Source organism: Scyliorhinus torazame, chromosome 13 (genome assembly GCF_047496885.1).
Source record: "Scyliorhinus torazame isolate Kashiwa2021f chromosome 13, sScyTor2.1, whole genome shotgun sequence".
Taxonomy (NCBI): domain Eukaryota; kingdom Metazoa; phylum Chordata; class Chondrichthyes; order Carcharhiniformes; family Scyliorhinidae; genus Scyliorhinus; species Scyliorhinus torazame.
Window position 1 is genome coordinate 150,638,329 of NC_092719.1, and position 19,594 is coordinate 150,657,922.

Here is a 19,594-nt window from a genome sequence, read left to right on the forward strand (position 1 = left end):
ATCGAGCCTGCACCGACCCTCCAAAAGAGCATCCCACCTCGGCTCACTCCTCCCGCCCTATCCTGCAACCCCACCTAACCTGCACATCTTTGGACTGTGGGGACAAACCGGAGCACCTGGAGTAAACCCATGCAAGCGCAGGGAGAACGTGCAAACAGCACACAGACAGTCACCCAAGGCCGGATTTGAACTGGGATCATTGTCGCCATGAGACAGCAGTGCTAACTTCCGTGGGACAGCCCTGTACGAATCAAGTAGTGACTAACTTTCTGAAGCATTGGTGATGCTAGCTTTACAAATTGGCATGCCAGCAGAGAGAACTGTCATCGGAAAAGAATGCTTATGTTGCAATTATATTGGCACATTGTGATAGGTGTGTCTCTATGCATCACAAACCAGTTGTATTCTGTCTGGAAAAAAATATTTCTTGCAAATACTCAGGAATGCGTTCACCTGCTCATTTTCTGACAGTTTATTGTTTCCTTTTCTTCTGTTTCGTTTGAAATACAATAATTTGAAGCAACATTGAATTTTTACAAGTTCCTTTCATGTCACTGGTTCATCACATCACAGCCATTCTGCCTTCTTGATAGATTCCTGTGTGACACTCAAATATTTAAAATGTCAAATTAGAAGAATATATATTTCAGTATTAATTTTTATTGACAGAAAAGCTACAAATGAGCCCAATTGGACATATTTGCATGGGCTATATTAAGAGGATAGTAAAATGATAGGTAATAACGTGAATTAATAATCTTTTATTGTCACAAGTAAACTTACATTAACACAGCAATGAAGTTACTGTGAAAAGCCCTTAGTCGCCCCGAAGGTGAGCTAACTGAGTTTAGCTCAGTGAGCTAGACAGCTGGTTTGTGATACAGAACAAGGCCAGCAGCGCGGGATCAATTCCCGTACCAGCTGAGAATTCTGAATTCTCCCTCTGTGTACCGAACAGGTACTGGAATATGGCGACTAGGGGCTTTCCACAGTAACTTCATTGCAGTGTTAATGTAAACCTACTTGTGACAACAAAGGATCTTTTAACTGCGAAAAATCATCATTTTTCATCTTAACTTTTCAGAATCCACACTTACAAGATTTGGAGAATAAGTTTGTCATTCAACAGAAGATTGTGGAAGCTGCAAGAAAACTAGCCAATGACCATGAAATATGCAAGAATGTTAAAAAGAAGAGAAAGCAGGACTACGTTGATGCTCTAAAAAAGCTTCAAGAGATAGGGAATTTAAGTAATGAGTATAGAATAAAATGTGGGAGGAAGCCGACTCAGAGAACATCCCTTGTCGTTTCAGGTAATAAACTGACTGCACAACTGATTGCAATTTAAATGATGAAATTTAAAATATAAACTAGCTGAAACTCTTTTTTTAATCTTTCTTGGTGAAATGTTTTCATTAATACATTAGCCGGGATTTAAATGAACATGCCTGTCTCAGTAATCATTTGCTGTTACTGGTTTACAACACTTGCTGTGAGAAACATGTAATTTATTTTCCTAGATGAAGTAATTCCCTCTGAGACCAGTTCCTTATCTGACACAAATACAACAGATGATGGTGAGTTGCGAAAACATGCAAATTAAAGTGCAAAGCTATACTGGCATTGGAGGCAGTCCAGAGAAGGTTCACTAGGTGGATCCCTGGTGTGGAGGGAGATCAAGTAGGTTGGGCCTGTCCTCCTTGGCGTTTAGAAGAATGGGAGGCAACCTTATTGAGACATATAGGATTCTCAGGGGCTTGATAGGGTAGATGCTGAGAAGTTGTTTCCTCTTGTGGGAGAGTCTAGGACCAGAGGGCATAATCACAGGGTAAGGGGCCGTCCATGTAAGACAGAACTGAGGAGGAATTATTTCTCTGAGGGTAGTGAATCTGTGTAATTCTTTACCACAGAGGGTTGTAGAACATAGAACATACAGTGCAGAAGGAGGCCATTCGGCCCATCGAGTGTGCACCGACCCACTTCAGCCCTCACTTCCACCCTATCCCCATAACCCAATAACCCCTCCTAACCTTTTTTGGCCACTAAGGGCAATTTATCATGGCCAATCCACCTAACCCGCACGTCTTTGGGCTGTGCGAGGAAACTGGAGCACCCGACGGAAACCCAAGCAGACACGTGAGAGAGGTTGGGTCATTTAAGTATTTTCAAGACTGAGATTTACAGATTTTTAATCACTAAAGGAATCAAGGGTTTGGGGGATAAGACAGGAAATTGGAGATTACCATATCCGATCAGTCATGACCTCATTGAATGGCGGAACAGAATTGATGGGCCGAAAGGCGTACTTCTGTTTCTACGCCTGATGGTCATAATGGGTGTTGAACGTACCACCATGTTGTGCTTAGCATCCTTTAATACCAGAGATCTAGTTTAAATTGTTGTAGTATTAATTTTCATTCATCCATAGGATGTAGGTATTGCTGATGAGGCCACAATTTATTGTTCATCCCTTATTTTTCATATAAAATTAGAGTACCCAATTATGTTTTCCAATTAAGGGCAAAAGATATGGTCAATTCACCTACCCTGCACATCTTTTTGTGTTGTTGGGGTGTGGCCCCGCAGACACTGGGAGAATGTGCAAACTCCTACTGTTCATCTCTAATTGCCAGAGGGAATGTGGTGGTGAATTGCTCTTCACCATGTGGTGTAAGTACACCTATAATGCTCTTCGGTTGGGAGTTCCAGGATTTTGACATAACAATAATGAAAGAAGTGATGATGTATTTCCAAATTAGGATGATGTATGTTTTTGAGGGGAATCTGCAGGTGGTGGTGTTATTGAGTATTGCTGAATTTGCACTCATCCACGAAAGTGGAAAATATTCTGTCACAATCCTGACTTGTAGATGGTGGAAAGATTTTGGGAAGTCAGAAAGTGAGTCTCTCGCTGCAGAATACCCAGCCCCTGACCAGCATTGGTACTTTCATAGTTGCATGTGGAATTCCAAAATGTTACATTCCTTTGGGGACACAGCAACTTTTCATGATGCTGTGCACCTTTAAAGTGGCATTGAAAAGACTAGTTTTAAGTCGAATCAGCTGGTAACTCTTGGAAACTATCTCATGATCCTTGTTGGATAATTTGTTAATGTGGAATATCTGATGAGATGAGGATTAGACTGAACTATGATTGTGTTCCGTTAGTCAAAAAACTGGCAGGCAACACAAAATCAAGGCTCATTCAGAATTTCAAGGAGGAGTTACTGTACCCTGGAGTTGTATGGTAGCATGTGTCAGTACCTTGATGGTGGCAAAATTAGTGGAATGACCAAATGCATGATCTAAATGCAAGCCACAATGTAATAAAATAACACCACATACTGTAGTGGTGGAATATACAAATCAAATGAATAAATATTTTGAGCAGTTCATCATTTATACAGTTATCTCATACTTTTTTTCAGATGATATGCGTATTATGCAGAGGAAAAGATCTTTTTCTAGCCAGCAACCTCTGAGACCACTTCCGCCACAGTCTCTTGAGCTTAAACAGAGTCGACAGAGAAGGAGTTCTGCAAGTGAACAGTTTCATGATAAAGGGCATATCGGCCAAACTAGGTAAATCCAGTTCACTAAGTATTTGTTTGCATCTGTGGCTATCTGTATTCTTGGTGAGAATATTTTTCTGACCATTGTTTTCTCAATATTTGCTGTACTTTTCATAATTCACATTCCAAATCTTCAGCTTTGAGTTGTAGAGACCTCTCCAGATTCAAAACAGCCAATCTGGCCCGAATGAGGCCTCCTCCGTCGGTCAAAAACAAACCGTCCCAACCAGTGTTGTAGGCAACCTGACTAAAAATCCTTTAATCGTTCCCTCCTCCATGATCAATAATAATAGTTCAATGAGCAGGGTGTGTGCAATAGGTGGATCTGTTCTGTTCTGTACTCTGGAACTGTGCGAGTCGTCTCAGCTACTATGTCGGAATATTAGGAAGCCCCACATTCCAGGCATCGTTGTTTAAAATTTCAAACTCGCTTTTTAAAAATGATGCTTTCACACAACAATAGGTGAGTAGCAATGGCTGGGAATCATGCCTATGCTGTGAAAATGGCAGCTGGTAGGGTGCCCTGGAGGACCCATAATCTGGACCAGGCCCTGATGCAATGTAAGAAAAGCAAAATATTGCATGTGCTAGAAATCTGAAATAAGAACAGATGTGCTGGAAAAGCTCAGCTGGTCTGACAGCACCTGTGGAGAAAGAATCAGGAGTTAATGCTGTGTGTCAAAAATTGCTCTTCCCAAAAGAGTCGTACCCAACTCCAAACATGAGTTCTGATTCTCGCGCCACAAATGCTGCCAGACTTCCTAACGTTTCCAACATCTTCTGCTTTTATTCCAGCTACTGGCAAGAAAACCAGACCGCCTTCCTGCACTTAAATTGCTAATGCTCAACAATCTATAGCTTTAGAAAGACATAGTCCAGATTGAGAAACACTGAAGGTGGTACAATGCTTCTGAATTGTAACATTTTTGAAAGTCTTCCTCTTGTATTTCGGAAGGCACTTTGTAATCCGATGTTCCAAGCCACAATTGTAGGAGTATGGATGTAAGCTTGAGCTCATCCAAAACTCTGCCACCTGCTTCCTCTAACTCTCACCATCCCATTCATCCATCTGCCCTTTGTTTGCTGGATTACGTTGGTTTCTGGTTTGACAATGTCTTGATTTTAAATATTTGCTTTCTTGAGTTCAAATCCCTCTATGGCCCCACCTCTCCTGAACTCCTCCAGATCTACAACAATCTAAGAATGTTGCTCTCTTCCAATTCTGGCCTGTGCACACCCCTCATTTAAATTGTTCCACCATTGGCAGTGAGCCTTCAACTGTTTAATCCCTAAGGGATGAGATCCTCCCCTCCTCACAGTGAAAACACTCCATCTGTTTACCACACCCTCCTCCTTTAGGGTACTCCTTAAAGCCTAACTCTTCTTATGGACTTTGTCAGATCTTGTTGATAATGCTCCCGGGAAGTGCTTTAGATCATTTTACTATGTCAAATGCTATCTTTTAAAATGGCTCTTGAAGTTTATTCAGTTGCCTGATGCTGGACATCTGTAAACGAAATCCCATTGTTTATGCCTTGTCAGAACCAGATGATTTGTATTTTGCTCCTGTGATGTAACATATGTTGTCTATTAGCTGTACGTTTTTGTACTTTTACGAGAAGTAAACTTACAAGACTATAAAGTCTAAATGAGGCAAGAAGCTGAAAGAAGCAATTGAAAAGCCTTTCTGTGTAATCTGGGAATAATTTGTAAACTGGGTTGGATATTCTATTTGTTACGGCACAGCTTGCATAGGTCCAGAATTCTGGACAAGTTGCAGTTGGGTCATATTAAAAGTTTTGTGACAATAACGATATGCATTACTAGCTCAGTTGATAACAGATCCAAACCTCATTGAAGAGCAGAATTTTAATTCACAATTTAGGTCTATTTCTGATATTGTTGATTCAATATTTCACATAATTAACAAAAAAATTAGAATGTGTGCTTGCCTGACACTGAGTAAGATCCTTCGCCGGGCTATCAGGGACGCAAAGGCCAAAATATTGGCCTCTTTCGCCTCCTGCACTCCCGGCTCTTCCGCTACCCCAAATATTGCTAACCCCCAGCCTGGCTTGACCCGGACCTTCACCACCTTTGAGATCACCTTTGCCACTCCCCTCCAGTACTCATCCAGTGCCGGACACAACCAGAACATGTGTGTATGGTTCGTTGGGCTTCCCAAGCACCTCCCGCACCTGTCCTCCACTCCGAAGAACCTGCTCAGCCTTGCTCCCGTCATATGTGCTCTGTGTAGAACCTTAAATTGAATCAGGCTAAGCCTGGCACACAAAGACGAGGAATTCACCCTGCTTAGGACATCAGCCCACAGACCCTCCTCAATCTCCTCTCCCAACTCTTCTTCCCATTTTCCCTTCAGCTCCTCTACCATCGCCTCCCCCTCGTCTCTCATCTCCTGATATATTTCGGACACTTTGCCCTCTCCGACCCATACCCCGGAAATCACTCTATCTTGGATCCCCTGTGTCGGTAGCAGCGGAAATTCCCTCACCTGTTGCCTCGTAAACGCCCTCACTTGCATATATCTGAAATTGTTCCCCGGGGGCAACTCATACTTTTCCTCCAGCGCTCCCAGGCTCGCAAACGTCCCGTCTATAAACAAATCTCTCAGTTTCCTAATTCCTGCTCGTTGCCAGCTCTGGAACCCTCCGTCCATCTTTCCTGGGACAAACCTGTGGTTGTTCCTGATCGGGGACCACACTGAGGCACCCGTCACCCCCCTGTGTCGCCTCCACTGCCCCCAGATCCTTAAGGTTGCCACCACCACTGGGTTTGTGTATACCTTTTCGGGGAGAGCGGCAGCAGCACTGTCACCAGCGCCTTTAGGCTCGTTCCTTTACAGGACGCCATCTCCAGCCTCTTCCACGCCGTCCCCTCTCCCTCCCTCATCCACGTACAAACCATCGCCACATTGGCAGCCCAGTAGTGGTCGTCCAGGTTCGGCAACGCCAGTCCCCCTCTGTCCCTACTACGCTGCAGGAACCCCCTCCTTACCCTCGGAGTCTTCCCTGCCCACACAAAACTCAATGCTCCTGTCTATTTTCTTGAAAAATGCCTTCGTGATCAGAATGGGGAGACATTGAATCACAAAAAGAAACCTCGGGAGAACCATCATTTTTACCGCCTGCACTCTGCCCGCCAATGAGAGCGGCAGCACATCCTACCTCTTGAAATCCTCCTCCATCTGCTCCACCAGCCGCGTTAGATTAAGTTTGTGTAGAGTTCCCCAGCTCCTAGCTACCTGGATCCCCAAATATCGGAAGCTCCTTTCCACTCTCCTTAACGGCAGGGCGTCTATTCCTCTTCCCTGGTCCCCGGGGTGTATTATAAAGAGCTCGCTCTTCCCCATATTTAGCCTGTATCCCAAAAAATCTCCAAACTCCCTCAATATCTGCATAACCTCTGTCATCCCCTCTACAGGGTCCGCAACATATAGCAGTAGGTCATCTGCGTAGAGTGACACTCGATGTTCCTCTCCCCCTCTAACCACCCCGCTCCATATCTTAAGAGTCTCTCAACGCTATGGCCAGTGGTTCAATTGCCAACGCGAACAGTAATGGGGACAGGGGACACCCCTGCCTTGTTCCCCTGTGTAACCGAAAATACTCCGATCTTTGCCGGTTTGTGACTACACTTGCCACTGGGGCCCCATATAGGAGTCTGACCCAACTGACAAACCCCTCCCCGAACCCAAACCTCCTCAACACCTCCCATAAATACTCCCACTCTACCCTATCGATTGCCTTCTCTGCATCCATCGCTACCACTATCTCTGCCTCCCCCTCCGCTGGGGGCATCATTATCACCCCCAGTAGCCGTCGGACGTTGTCTCCCCTTTACAAACCCTGTCTGGTCTTCATGCACCACCCCCGGGACATAATCCTCTATCCTCGTCGCCTGCATTTTTGCCAGCAGCTTGGCGTCAACATTTAGGAGTGAGATAGGCCTATATGACCCGCATTGCAGCGGATCTTTATCCCGCTTCAAGATTAGTGATATCGTCGCCTCCGACATTGTCGGGGGTAGTATCCCCCCCTTCTCTGGCCTCTTTAAAGGTTCTCGCCAGCAGCGGGGCCAACAGGTCCACATATTCCCTGTAGAATTCCACCGGGAACCCGTCTGGTCCCGGGGCCTTCCCTGCTTGCATATTCCCCAGTCCTTTAGTCACCTCATCCACCTCAATTGGCGCCCCCAGACCTGCCATCTCCTGCTCCTCCACCCTCGGGAACCTTAGTTGGTCCAGGAACTGTTGCATTCCCTCTTTTCCCTCCTGGGGTTGGGACTTATATAGCCTCTCATAAAAGGTCTTAAACACCTCATTTACCTTCCCTGCTCTCCGCTCCGTAGTTCCCATTTCATCCCTAACTCACCAATCTCCCTCGCCGCTATCCTCTTGCGAAGTTGGTGGGCCAGCAGCCGGCTCGCCTTTTCTCCATACTCATATCTCATCCCCTGTGCCTTCCTCCACTGTGCCTCTGCCTTTCCTGTGGTCAGCAGGTCAAACTCCGTCTGAAGTCTTTGCCTCTCTCTATATAGTCCTTCGTCCGGGGCCTCCGCATATCTTTTATCCACCCTCAAAATCTCCCCCACTAATCTCTCCCTTTCTCTGCCCTCCTGTTTCTCCTTGTGAGCTCTAATGGAGATCAACTCTCCCCTAACCACCGCCTTCAGCGCTTCCCATACTACTCCCACCTGGACCTCACCATCGTCATTGACCTCCAGGTACCTCTCAATACATCCCCGCACCCTTCCACAGACCCCCTCATCCGCCAATAGACCCACATCCAGTCGCCAGAGTGGGCGCTGCTCCCTCTCCTCACCTAATTCCAGATCCACCCAGTGCGGGGCATGGTCTGAAACGGCTATGGCCAAGTACTTCGTTCCTGCCACCTTCGTGATCAGTGCCCTACTCAAAACAAAGAAATCTATCCGGGAGTATACCTTGTGGACATGGGAGAAAAAGGAGAACTCTTTGGCCAATGGCCTAGCAAATCTCCACGGATCCACTCCCTTCATTTGCTCCATGAACCCCCTAAGCACCTTGGCTGCTGCCGGCCTTCTTCCGGTCCTGGATCTGGACCGGTCTAGCCCTGGATCCAGCACAGTATTGAAGCCCCCCCCCCCCCTATTACCAGGCTTCCCACCTCCAGGTCCGGGATACGTCCCAGCATCCGCTTCATAAATCCTGCGTCGTCCCAGTTCGGGGCAGATACATTTACCAGCACAACCTCCTTTCCCTGCAATCTACCACTCACCATCACGTATCTACCCCCATTATCCACCACTATATTCCTAGCCTCGAACGACACCCGTTTCCCCACCAATATCGCCACCCCCCTATTTTTTGCGTCCAACCCTGAGTGGAACACCTGTCCCACCCATCCTTTCCTTAACCTAACCTGATCCACCACCTTCAGATGCGTCTCCTGAAGCATGACTACATCCGCCTTCTGTCTTTTTAAGTGCGCGAACACCCGGGACCTCTTAATCGGCCCATTCAGGCCTCTCACATTCCACGTGATCAGCCGGATTGGGGCCCCCCCCCCGCAGCCGACTAGCCATCCCCTATTCTAGGCCAGCCCCCCGCCCGGGTCCCGCGCACCCACACATCCCCCAGGCGGCGCCTTCCCGTCCCGACCACCTCTTCTCTTGCCAGCTCCCCCTTGCTCTCAGCAGCAGCAACCCAGTTAGTGCCCCCCCCCCCCCCCCCCCCCGCTAGATCCCCATCGAGCATGGTTACTCCCCCCATGATGCTTCCGAAAGTCAGCTAACTCTAACTGACCCCGGCTTCCCCCGTTCTCTCTTTGACCCCCCTGCATGTGAAACTCTCTTCCTTCCTGCGCCTATCTTCCCGCCATCGTCTCCATAGCGCGGAAAAATCCACACCCGGGGGGGCACCTTCCTTCGTCACCCCACACTGGGTTTGGTCTGAAATAAATTCCGTTGGGGCTCCCGAAAAGAGCCCAAAAGTCCGTTAGAAAGGGAGCTGCTGAAACGTGCGGCTTAACAGTGCATCGCCACAACCGGAAGTCCCACTTGCTGACATTTGATAGGCAGCATGGTTTTGTGCAGGGAGGGTCATGTCTTACAAACCTAATAGAATTCTTTGAGGAAGTGACAAAGTTAATTGATGAGGGAAGGGCTGTAGATGTCATATACATGGACTTTAGTTAGGCGTTTGATAAAGTTTCCCATGGCAGGTTGATGGAAAAAGTGAAGTTGTATGGGGTTCAGGGTGTACTAGCTAGATGGATAAAGAACTGGCTGGGCAACAGGAGACAGAGAGTAGTGATGGAAGGGAGTGTCTCAAAATGGAGAAGGGTAACTAGTGGTGTTCCACAGGGATCCGTGCTCGGACCACTGTTGTTTGTGATATACATAAATGATCTGGACGAAGGTATAGGTGGCCTGATTAGCAAATTTGCAGATGATACTAAGATTGGCGGAGTTGCAGATAACGAGAGGGACTGTCAGAGAATACAGCAAAATATAGATAGATTGGAGAGTTGGGCAGAGAAATGGCAGATGGAGTTCAATCCAGGCAAATGCGAGGTGATGCATTTTGGAAGATCCAATTCAAGAGCAGACTACATGGTCAATGGAAGAGTCCTGGGGAAAATTGATGTACAGAGAGATCTGGGAGTTCAGGTCCATTGTACCCTGAAGGTGGCAACACAGGTCGATAGAGTGGTCAAGAAGGCATATAGCATGCTTGCCTTCATCGGACGGGGTATTGAGTACAAAAGTCGGCAGGTCATGTTACAGTTGTATAGGACTTTGGTTAGGCCACATTTGGAATACTGCGTGCAGTTCTGGTCGCCACATTACCAGAAGGATGTGGATGCTTTAAAAAGGGTGCAGAGGAGGTTCACCAGGATGTTGCCTGGTCTGGAGGGTGTTAGCTATGAAGAAAGGTTGAGTAGATTAGGATTGTTTTCGTTGGAAAGACGGAGGTTGAAAGGGGACCTGATTGAGGTCTACAAAATTATGAGAGGTATGGAAAAGGTGGATAGCAACAAGCTTTTTCCAAGATTGGGCGTGTCAAATACAAGGGTCACGGTTTCAAGGTGAGAGGGGGAAAGTTTAAGGGAGATGTGCGTGGAACGTTTTTTACGCAGAGGGTGGTGGGCGCCTGGAGGCGGGCACGATAGCATCATTTAAGATGCATCTAGACAGATATATGAACGGGCGGGGAACAGAGGGAAGGAGATCCTTGGAAAATAGGCGACAGGTTTAGATAAAGGATCTGGATCGGCGCAGGCTGGGAGGGCCGAAGGGCCTATTCCTGGGCTGTAATTTTCTTTGTTCTTTTTTGTTCTATTTAAAACACAGGAGAACGCCATTAAACCATCAAACCTGCTGACTATATGTCAGAACAGTTCCAAACCTATCCGATTTGCCCCGCTGTTCTTCCTGTAGCCTTATATCTAACTATGCTTCAAATGTTATTCAATTTTCCCTGAGGTGAAATTACCTCTGCCGCAACCACTCCCTGGGTGCGATCTAACGCGCACTTCGCCTAAGCGAGTTAGATGGCAGGAGAGGGCAAAATTGGGAACCGTGCCGGCCGCCAATCAGCTTGCAATCTGATGAACCTGCTCCCATTGGCGGATTCCGGATCCCGCCCTCGTGTGACGAGAGACCAATAATCACCAATTAAGGCCAATCTCCATTACATTAACGGGAAGGACCCCCTATCGAATGGCCACCCATGATCTAACCTACACGCCAGCGAACGGTCATGCAGGTGCCCTTTAGCACACTTATTTTAAAACGTGAAGCTAGCATAGTAGCTGCTAAGGTGATCAGAGGAGGTGAGTAGCAATCTTCGAAATTGGGCATGCAGCCAATGGAAATGCGGTTCCCCCGGATTGGAGGGGGGGAAACTATTGGTGGGGTGGGCGCCAGTGGGCTGAAGGGCTCAGCACCCACAGGTCCAACAGTCCACCCCCAGGATCGTGTATGCTCATTCCAGGGGCAATGTTAGCTGCTGCCTATCTGTACCACCGAACACGCCCGGGGCTGAGCCCTGGTCATGGTAATATGGTGAAGGAACGAGCTGCACAGCTGAAGGTTGTGCTAATAGGGAATTGGCAATGTTAGTATCTGAGCATTTCACAGCTCGCAAGTGGATTTGCGTGGGTACATGTATCATGAGTGTTATTGCTTAGCAGCGTCCCAATCAGGCCATCGGACCTGGACACTTGCTGAACTCCTGGGGGCATTAACACCACATGGACAGCAGCCAACCATCAAGAGCTGGGCTCCAGCACAGGGAATATCCCTGTGACTAGTATGTGTAGGTCAGGGAGGGAACCTGATCCATGTAATGTGCCCAGCAGGGACCCCTGCTATGGTCATGGGTACATGGAGGGGGTCCCCCAGCACAAACTAGATCGTTGGATGACACCCCGAGAGAAAGTGGGAAACCTAAGGATGGAGGGGGGGTGAGGAGAGAGAGACTCGAGGGTCCCGGGGTGGAAGTGGCGGCTGGATGCAGGGGAGGGCAGCGGCAGAAGACGGAGGCTTGTGGTGGCCGCCCATGTGCAGGGGGGGCACCCAACACCCTGAGGATCCAGCCGCTCATCAGGCTGGGGATGGAACCAGAGGAGAAGGCCTGTGACTGCTCAAGTTGTACCGGCGTCAATGGTCGTTCGAGGAGATGTTAGGCAGCATGTGTCACAGGAGGACTTGGCATCATGTGCAGCCCTGAACCTTTGCACTACAAGTTCATTCTAGGGCTCAAGCGGCGACTTGTGCCACATTTCCCAACCCACAGCCCAGGTGTACATCCGTGAAGTCACGGATGCCCTGTTTACCAGGACAGCCGACTACATAAACTTTGACCTGGACCAAGCCCAACAAAATGCCCAGGCAGCATGAGTCCCTGCCATCCCCTGGTACCCCAAGTTCAGAGAGTAATAGATGGCACGCATGTTGCCTTGCGCACACTGGGCGGTCCGGGGTTGCCCTTCGTTAACAGGAAGGGCTTCCACTCCCTAAATGTTCAATTCGTGTCTGGCTCCCAGCTCAACATCGTGCATGACTGCTGCATCCTGGGGTAGTTGGAGATCCTTGACATCTTCGAGGGACACCCCAGAACAGTGGGTTGGCACTTGGGGGTAAGGGTTAACCGTTGAGGACCTGGTTAATTGTGCCAGTGTGAAGGCCGGAGACTGGTGTGGAGACGCGGTATAATGAGGCCAATGCAGCCACCCATGCTGTGATTGAGCGGTACATTGGACTGCTCAAAACGCCGTTCCGATGCCTCGACCGCTCTTGTGGTGCACTGCAGTACACCCCCGGAGAGTCGCTTTATGGTGGTCTGCTGTGCCCTCCACAACCTAGCGCAGCAGTGGAGTGACATGCTGGAGGCGGAGTAACATGCAGCCTCGAGTGAGGAGGGCCAGGCAGACACCCATCCCCACCCACTTCTCATAGGTCGTGGCTTTGTCCGACATCTCAACCCCCCATTCCTTCTCTTCCCCTTCCTCCACCCATCAATACCCTCAGCTTCTGTGTTACATTACTCCAGGGTGATGGGCCTGTGTTGGCACTGTCAGCGGGTCAATGTACTAGGCAGGAGGGTGCTGATAACCTGCTGTGAGTTGAGCTCTTGTGCTCCTCAATCGATACCATAGTCTGACTCCTGTCTGTCAGCTGACAGTGCACGCTCACCCATCACCTGCATGCCCATCACCTGCACGTGCTATGTTCCAGAGGCCCCAGATCTAGAACCACTGTGTCCTGGGGAGGGGTGGTGGGGAATAGAGGGGGAGGCACCGGGGGATGGAGAACACAGGCCGGTCCACAGTCTGGAAAAACATGACAACTGCACATGTCTAGGGTGTAATGTGTTTTAATGGTGAACAATCATGACCCTAGCTACTGATGGTATCGCCCCCTTCCCGTGCCCTCTCAGTAATCATCAATCTGCCGCTACATCTAGGTCTTTCTCCAGGATGCTCATCAGAGGTGATGGCGGAACAGTGGTACAGTGCTGCCTCAGAGCACCAGAGACCCGGTTTCAGTTCCAACCAGAGACCCGGTTTCAATTCCAACCATGGGTGACTGTGTGGAGTTTGTATGTTCTCCCTGGGTGTTTGCATGGGTTTCCTCCAGGTCCTCCAGTTTCCTCCCACAGTCCAAAGATGTGCAGGATAAGTGGATTGGCCAAACTAAATTGCCTCTTAGTGTCCAAAAAAGGTACGGTGGGGTTACTGGGATAGGGTTGAGGCATGGGCTTAGGTCGGGTGCTCTTTCAAAGGGTCAGTGCACACTTGATGGGTGGAGACAACCTGCTGCTTACCGCACCCTGTGGCCTTTGATGCGTCCTGGGCCCTGCCGCCTTTCTGGTGGCACATGCCTCGCTGTGCCACCCTGTTCTACCCGCTGACCTCCAAATGTACCGTTGTCAGCAGGAGGGGACTTGTGGGAGTCGGTGAACGGTGTCGTCTCCCTGCACGGAGGCTCCAGGTCGGTCTCCGGCTCTCCCTCCTCTCGGGCGGTGCCCTTAGGCCCCTAGGGGACACCTTGGGGTGGAGGAGCGGGTGGAAGGAGCTCAGAGGCACCTTGTCATGCGACTGCCAGCCTTGGCAGCTCTCCTTTGTCTACCCCATTGTGCGACACCCTCAGTGATGCCCCTCTGTTAGTGGACCATACTCTGGAGTGCCACTTGTGTATGCAACACGTTTCTCAGAGACTGGAACATGCTCTGGTGTGCCTCGGCAATGTCCGACTCACTGAGACATGTTCCTCAGCTCTGATGCGCCTCGATAATGCCCACCTGAGACTGGGACATGCTCCACAGCACCTCGGCAATGTCCACCTGCATCAGGGACATGTCCTCCAGCAACTTGGACATGGTATCGAGGCCCTCAGCCATGGCCGCCAATAACTGAGCAATGCCTTGGACTCCAGCACTCAATGCTGCTGACATTGTGCACCAGGCTTTCCATTGCGGTTGCCACCCTAGAAGTGTTGGCCTCGGTGCCACACATTTCTGGCACCATCTCCTGTACCCGGAACTTTTGGGACTCCTCCAATTGGCTGTGGACCCGCCCGAGTGTCGCTGACATTCCTGTCTGAATCCACGGCCTTGCCCTAGCGTCTGCATCAGCTCTGGGATAACCTTGTCCAGAGGCTAGACATCTGCCGGGGATTCAGCTGGGTCCTGAGGTACAGCGGATCGCCAACTGCTGTCCCCCCTGAATGTTGCTGCCTTCACCCGATGTGCATCAGCAACAGTGTGGTGCTCGCCAGATTGTGCCCCAGAAGTCTGTCCACTAATGTCACCCACCAAGTTATGTGTATCTGCACTGGTGGAGTGTGGGATTGATGGCCATGATGCAATGATAGCGTCATCCTCTGAACTCTCTTCCAAGGTGTTCTTTTGGAAGGCTGTGGGGGTGAGGGGCACTCTGGATGGGCCAGCACCATCAAATGGAAATCCTGCAAGAGAATGGGCATGTATGTGGTCAGTGGCAGGGAAGGATATTTATGTCTGGCTATGTCTTGGCATGAACTACTCACATGAGACAGGTCACCTGGGGGTGGGGAGGGCCAGGTTGGCGGTGGGACCGGTGCCAGGGGGCCGATACCAACTCACCCATGCGGCCCAGTGGAGGCCGTTGAACTTCTTCGGCACTGGGTAGCAGTCCACATATTCATATACCCTGTGCTGGCACCTGTTTCCACTGCCTCCAGGCGGCACCGGCTACCCTGTGGCTGACCCTTCAAACCCCTTGGGGGAACAGGGTGTCCCACTGCGACTCTATCATGTCCAGCAGTCTGACCAGGTCTGCACCACCGAAGCGTGGTGCAGGTTGCTTCGGTAGATCGCTCTGTGCTGTCAAGTAGTTTGGTTGGAGGGAGCGGTTTGAGAGCTGCTCCTGCTTGTTAGCGAGGAGCTGCTGGGCGTGGTCCACGCAAATCAGCTGGCTGGACAGCTCGTTCCAGCATGACGCCCTTGGGGCATCATTGAGTGCCCTAATTAGCATTAGATACCAGTGACGGCCTCACCAGGTTGGCCGTCGGGGAACACTGGCAATTCCTGCTCACTATCATACTTAGAAACTTTTCCGTTAGATCGTGCCCCCTGTGATTAAACATCTCACTTGCTTCATGAAAATTTTAACTTCATGGTCCCTTGTCACTGCATGCCCACAATAAAAATTGCCTTTCACTATTCATCTTGTCAAAACCTTTCATAATTTAAAAATCTTCTACTTATCTACTCAGTAGCGATTAACCTAAAACCTTAACTCTCCCTTCATAACTATGGTTTTGCATACCGAGGCTCATAACTGTTTACTCTTTGCTGTACAAGTTCTGTTGGCGAGATTCTACAATAACGGGGCTAAGTCCCCACGGCGTGAAAACTGGCGTCAACCACTCTGGTGTCAACAGCCCCCGAAAGTGATGAATTCTCCACTTTCTCGTGGGCTAGGTTGACGCCGGAGTGGTTCCCGCAGGTCCAGCCGGCGCCAAAGGGCTGGCGCGAGTTCAAAGGATGACACTATCATTGCACCATGTGAAAACAAAATGTCAAGAAACTCCAAAACACACATATGATGTGTCCCCCTTTGGACGAGAAAGAAAAAAAACAGTCACAGAAACAAGCGCCCTTCATTAACAATATCCAAAAGTTTCTGTGAACTCGCCCCTCTTTTCGTAAAACAGTCTGACAGTTGATAGCTCCTGTCGACCCATTTAATTTTTGTTATTTCCCCTGTCCAACATCTGCTTCAAACTTGCGATGTCTATCTGTAACCTCTTTTCATTGACACTTTTTGTAGAGTGCACATTTTCCCACACGGATTTATTGTCAATGTGACAGTCAATAGGTATATTACCCAAATCCCCTAATCCCAAAATTTCTGTCAATATCATACTTATATAAAAAGCCATATCCACCGCCTCTACAAGGCTTAATGTCTCAGCAGCCAAAGTGCTTTTTACCACTCTCCTTATCATCTTTGTTTCCCACACAAGTGGGCAACATTTACCATTGTTCCCCAAAAGGAAAATTATAAAACCTCCTGCGCTTGAAACCCCATCACATAAATTTGCGTAGGACGCATCACTATAAACTGAGTTTCAAGTGCTTACGGTCACCTAAAACCGGGAACTTCAAAATACACTCCTGCATTTTTAGTTTGGCCAACGCTTTATTTGCTCTTATTATGTCTTTCACTTTGGGATCATTCATTTTTGTACTCAACTCTAAGACATCAAAACTCAAGTCCGGTCTAGTCTGTCTACTTAACCAGTTCAGTTGCCCAGTTAAACTTAGCAGTTGCTCTTTTTCTATCTTTACATAAGAACTAGGAACAGGAGTAGGTCATCTGGCCCCTCGAGCCTGCTCTGTCATTTAATGAGATCATGGCTGATCTTTGTGAACTCAGCTCCACTCCCCGGCCCGTACACCATATCCCCGAATCCCTTTATTCTTTAGAAAGGTATCTATCTTTTTCTTTAAAATGTTTAAAGAAGGAGCCTCAACTGCTTCACTGGGCAAGGAATTCCAGAGATTTACAACCCTTTGGGTGAAGAAGTTCCTCCTACACTCCGTCCTAAATCTACTTCCCCTTATTTTGAGGCTATGCCCCCTAGTTCTGCTTTCCCCGACCAGTGGAAACAACCTGCCCACATCTATCCTATCTATTCCCTTCATAATTTTATATGTTTCAATAAGATCCCCCCCGCATCCTTCTAAACTCCAATGAGTACAGTCCCAGTCTACTCAATCTCTCATCATAATCTAATCCCCTCAACTCTGGGATCAACCTAGTGAATCTCCTCTGCACTCCCTCCAGTGCCAATATGTCCTTTCTCAGGTAAGGAGACCAAAACTGAACACAATACTCCAGATGCGGCCTCACCAACACCCTATACAATTGCGGCATAACCTCCCTAGTCTTGAACTCCATCCCTCTAGCAATGAAAGACAAAACTCGATTAGCCTTCTTAATCACCTGTTGCACCTGCACACCAACTTTTTGCGACTCGTGCACCAGCACACCCAGGTCCCTCTGCACAGCAGCATGTTTTAACATCTTACCGTTTAAATAATAATCCATTCTGCTGTCATTACTCCCAAAATGGATAGCCTCACACTTGGCAACATTGAATTCCATCTGCCAGATCCTAGCCCATTCACCTAACCTATCCAAATCCTTCTGCAGACTTCCGGTATCCTCTGCACTTTTTGCTTTACCACTCATCTTAGTGTCGTCTGCAAACTTTGACACATTGCACTTGGTCCCCAACTCCAAATCGTCTATGTAAATTGTGAACAACTGAGGGCCCAACACTGATCCTTGAGGGACCCCACTAGTTACAGGTTGCCAACCAGAGAAACACCCATTTATCCCCACTCTCTGCTTTCTGTTAGTTAACCAATCCTCTACCCATGCTACCACTTTACCCTCAATGCCATGCATCTTTAGTTTATGCAGCAAACTTTTGTGTGGCACCTTGTCAAAAGCTTTCTGGAAATCCAGATATACCACATCCATTGGCTCCCCGTTATCTACTGCACTGGTAACGTCCTCAAAAAATTCTACCAAATTAGTCAGACACGACCTGCCCTTTGTGAACCCATGCTGCGTCTGCCCAATGGGATAATTTCCCTCCAGGTGCCCCGCTATTTCCTCCTTAATGATAGATTTCAGCATTTTCCCTACAACCGAAGTTAAGCTTACCGGCCTATAATTACCCGCTTTCTGCCGACATCCTTTTTTAAACAGTGGTGTCACGTTTGCTACTTTCCAATCCTCTGGGACCACCCCAGAGTCTAGTGAATTTTGATAAATTATAACTAGTGCGTTTACAATTTCCCTAGCCATCTCTTTTAACACTCTGGGATGCATCCCATCAGGGCCAGGAGACTTGTCTACCTTTAGCCCCAACTTTGAAACCATTGCGCCTTTTTGTGAAACTCGGCCACGACTAATTGCTATTGGGGTGATGCTTTCCAAATAAGATTGCTGACGTAAAGTTGCCCCTAACTTAGTCTGTCCAATTTCCAGTCCAATATATTGAAATACACCGGAAGCCTGACTTCCAACCCTGAATTCTTTCATCAAACCAGAGGTTACAATAGCTTCAAAATCACAAGTCCCACCCCACAAAAAATCATCGACATGCATCATAAAAATGCCAGAACGATTTCCTTTATAGCGCCAGTAAAACATTACAGGATCTGCTTTCAACTGGCAACAGCCTAACTTTAACAAAACTGACCTGACCGAAAAATACCAGACCTTAGATGCATCATTTAATCCATATACACATTTGTTCAACTTCCAGAGTACCCCTTCTGTGTTAGCTGCTTCTTTAGGAGGACGGAGAAAAATGTCTCTGGAGCTGATGCCTCTGCAAAAAGGCAGCTTTTATATCTATAGATTTTCATTCCCATGCCTTTGTGGCTAATAGAGCCAAGAAGATCTTTAAAATAACCATTCCTGCTGTAGGTGAATATACCCTTAAATCCTGATCTTCTAAGTTTTCTTTAAATCCCCTTGCCGCGAGCTTGGCCTTTGCCTGATATGTTCCATCCGGAAGTACCTTTTCCGTGCAAATCCATCTGTGGGATAGAGCTCTTTGTCCCCTATCCGGTACTTCCGTGTATACCCCAAATTCACTCCAACTATGCAGTTCTTGCTGTTTAGCTTCTTTGATAACTTTTTCATCTAATTTATTTTAAGCCACCAAAATCTCACGTGCATGTGGGCTTCTACTCCTATTAGTATTCGTAGTCGTACTCATATTCCGAGATCTTGACAAACTACGTCCCCTCTCCTGCCTGGTATCTCGTTCTGTACTGCTACTGCTTGATCTTTCCCTTCTGCTGTGGGATGTCCTTTCCATAGTTCTCGACCTTTTCCTGCGGACCTGTTCACTATCCGATGTACTATCTGAACTGGCACTGCGTTTCTGTGCCCTCCATTTTTGAACTTCATTTTCCCAATCCATTTTCTTGACTCCTTCCCCTGCAT

The 19,594-nt window shown here is 48.2% G+C and overlaps 1 protein-coding gene across 5 annotated transcripts in view; it reads left to right on the forward strand.

Annotated features, from left to right (window-relative positions):
* The window catches only part of LOC140388314 (FERM domain-containing protein 4B-like), a 500,956-nt gene that overhangs the window by 465,763 nt on the left and 15,599 nt on the right, over positions 1 to 19,594 (forward strand). For all 5 annotated transcript variants that reach the window (XM_072472276.1, XM_072472277.1, XM_072472274.1 and 2 more), the window contains 3 exons: positions 1,085 to 1,313; positions 1,521 to 1,577; positions 3,429 to 3,582. In XM_072472276.1, coding sequence (XP_072328377.1) covers positions 1,085 to 1,313; positions 1,521 to 1,577; positions 3,429 to 3,582 — 440 coding nt within the window. The remainder of the gene's footprint in view (positions 1 to 1,084; positions 1,314 to 1,520; positions 1,578 to 3,428; positions 3,583 to 19,594) is intronic.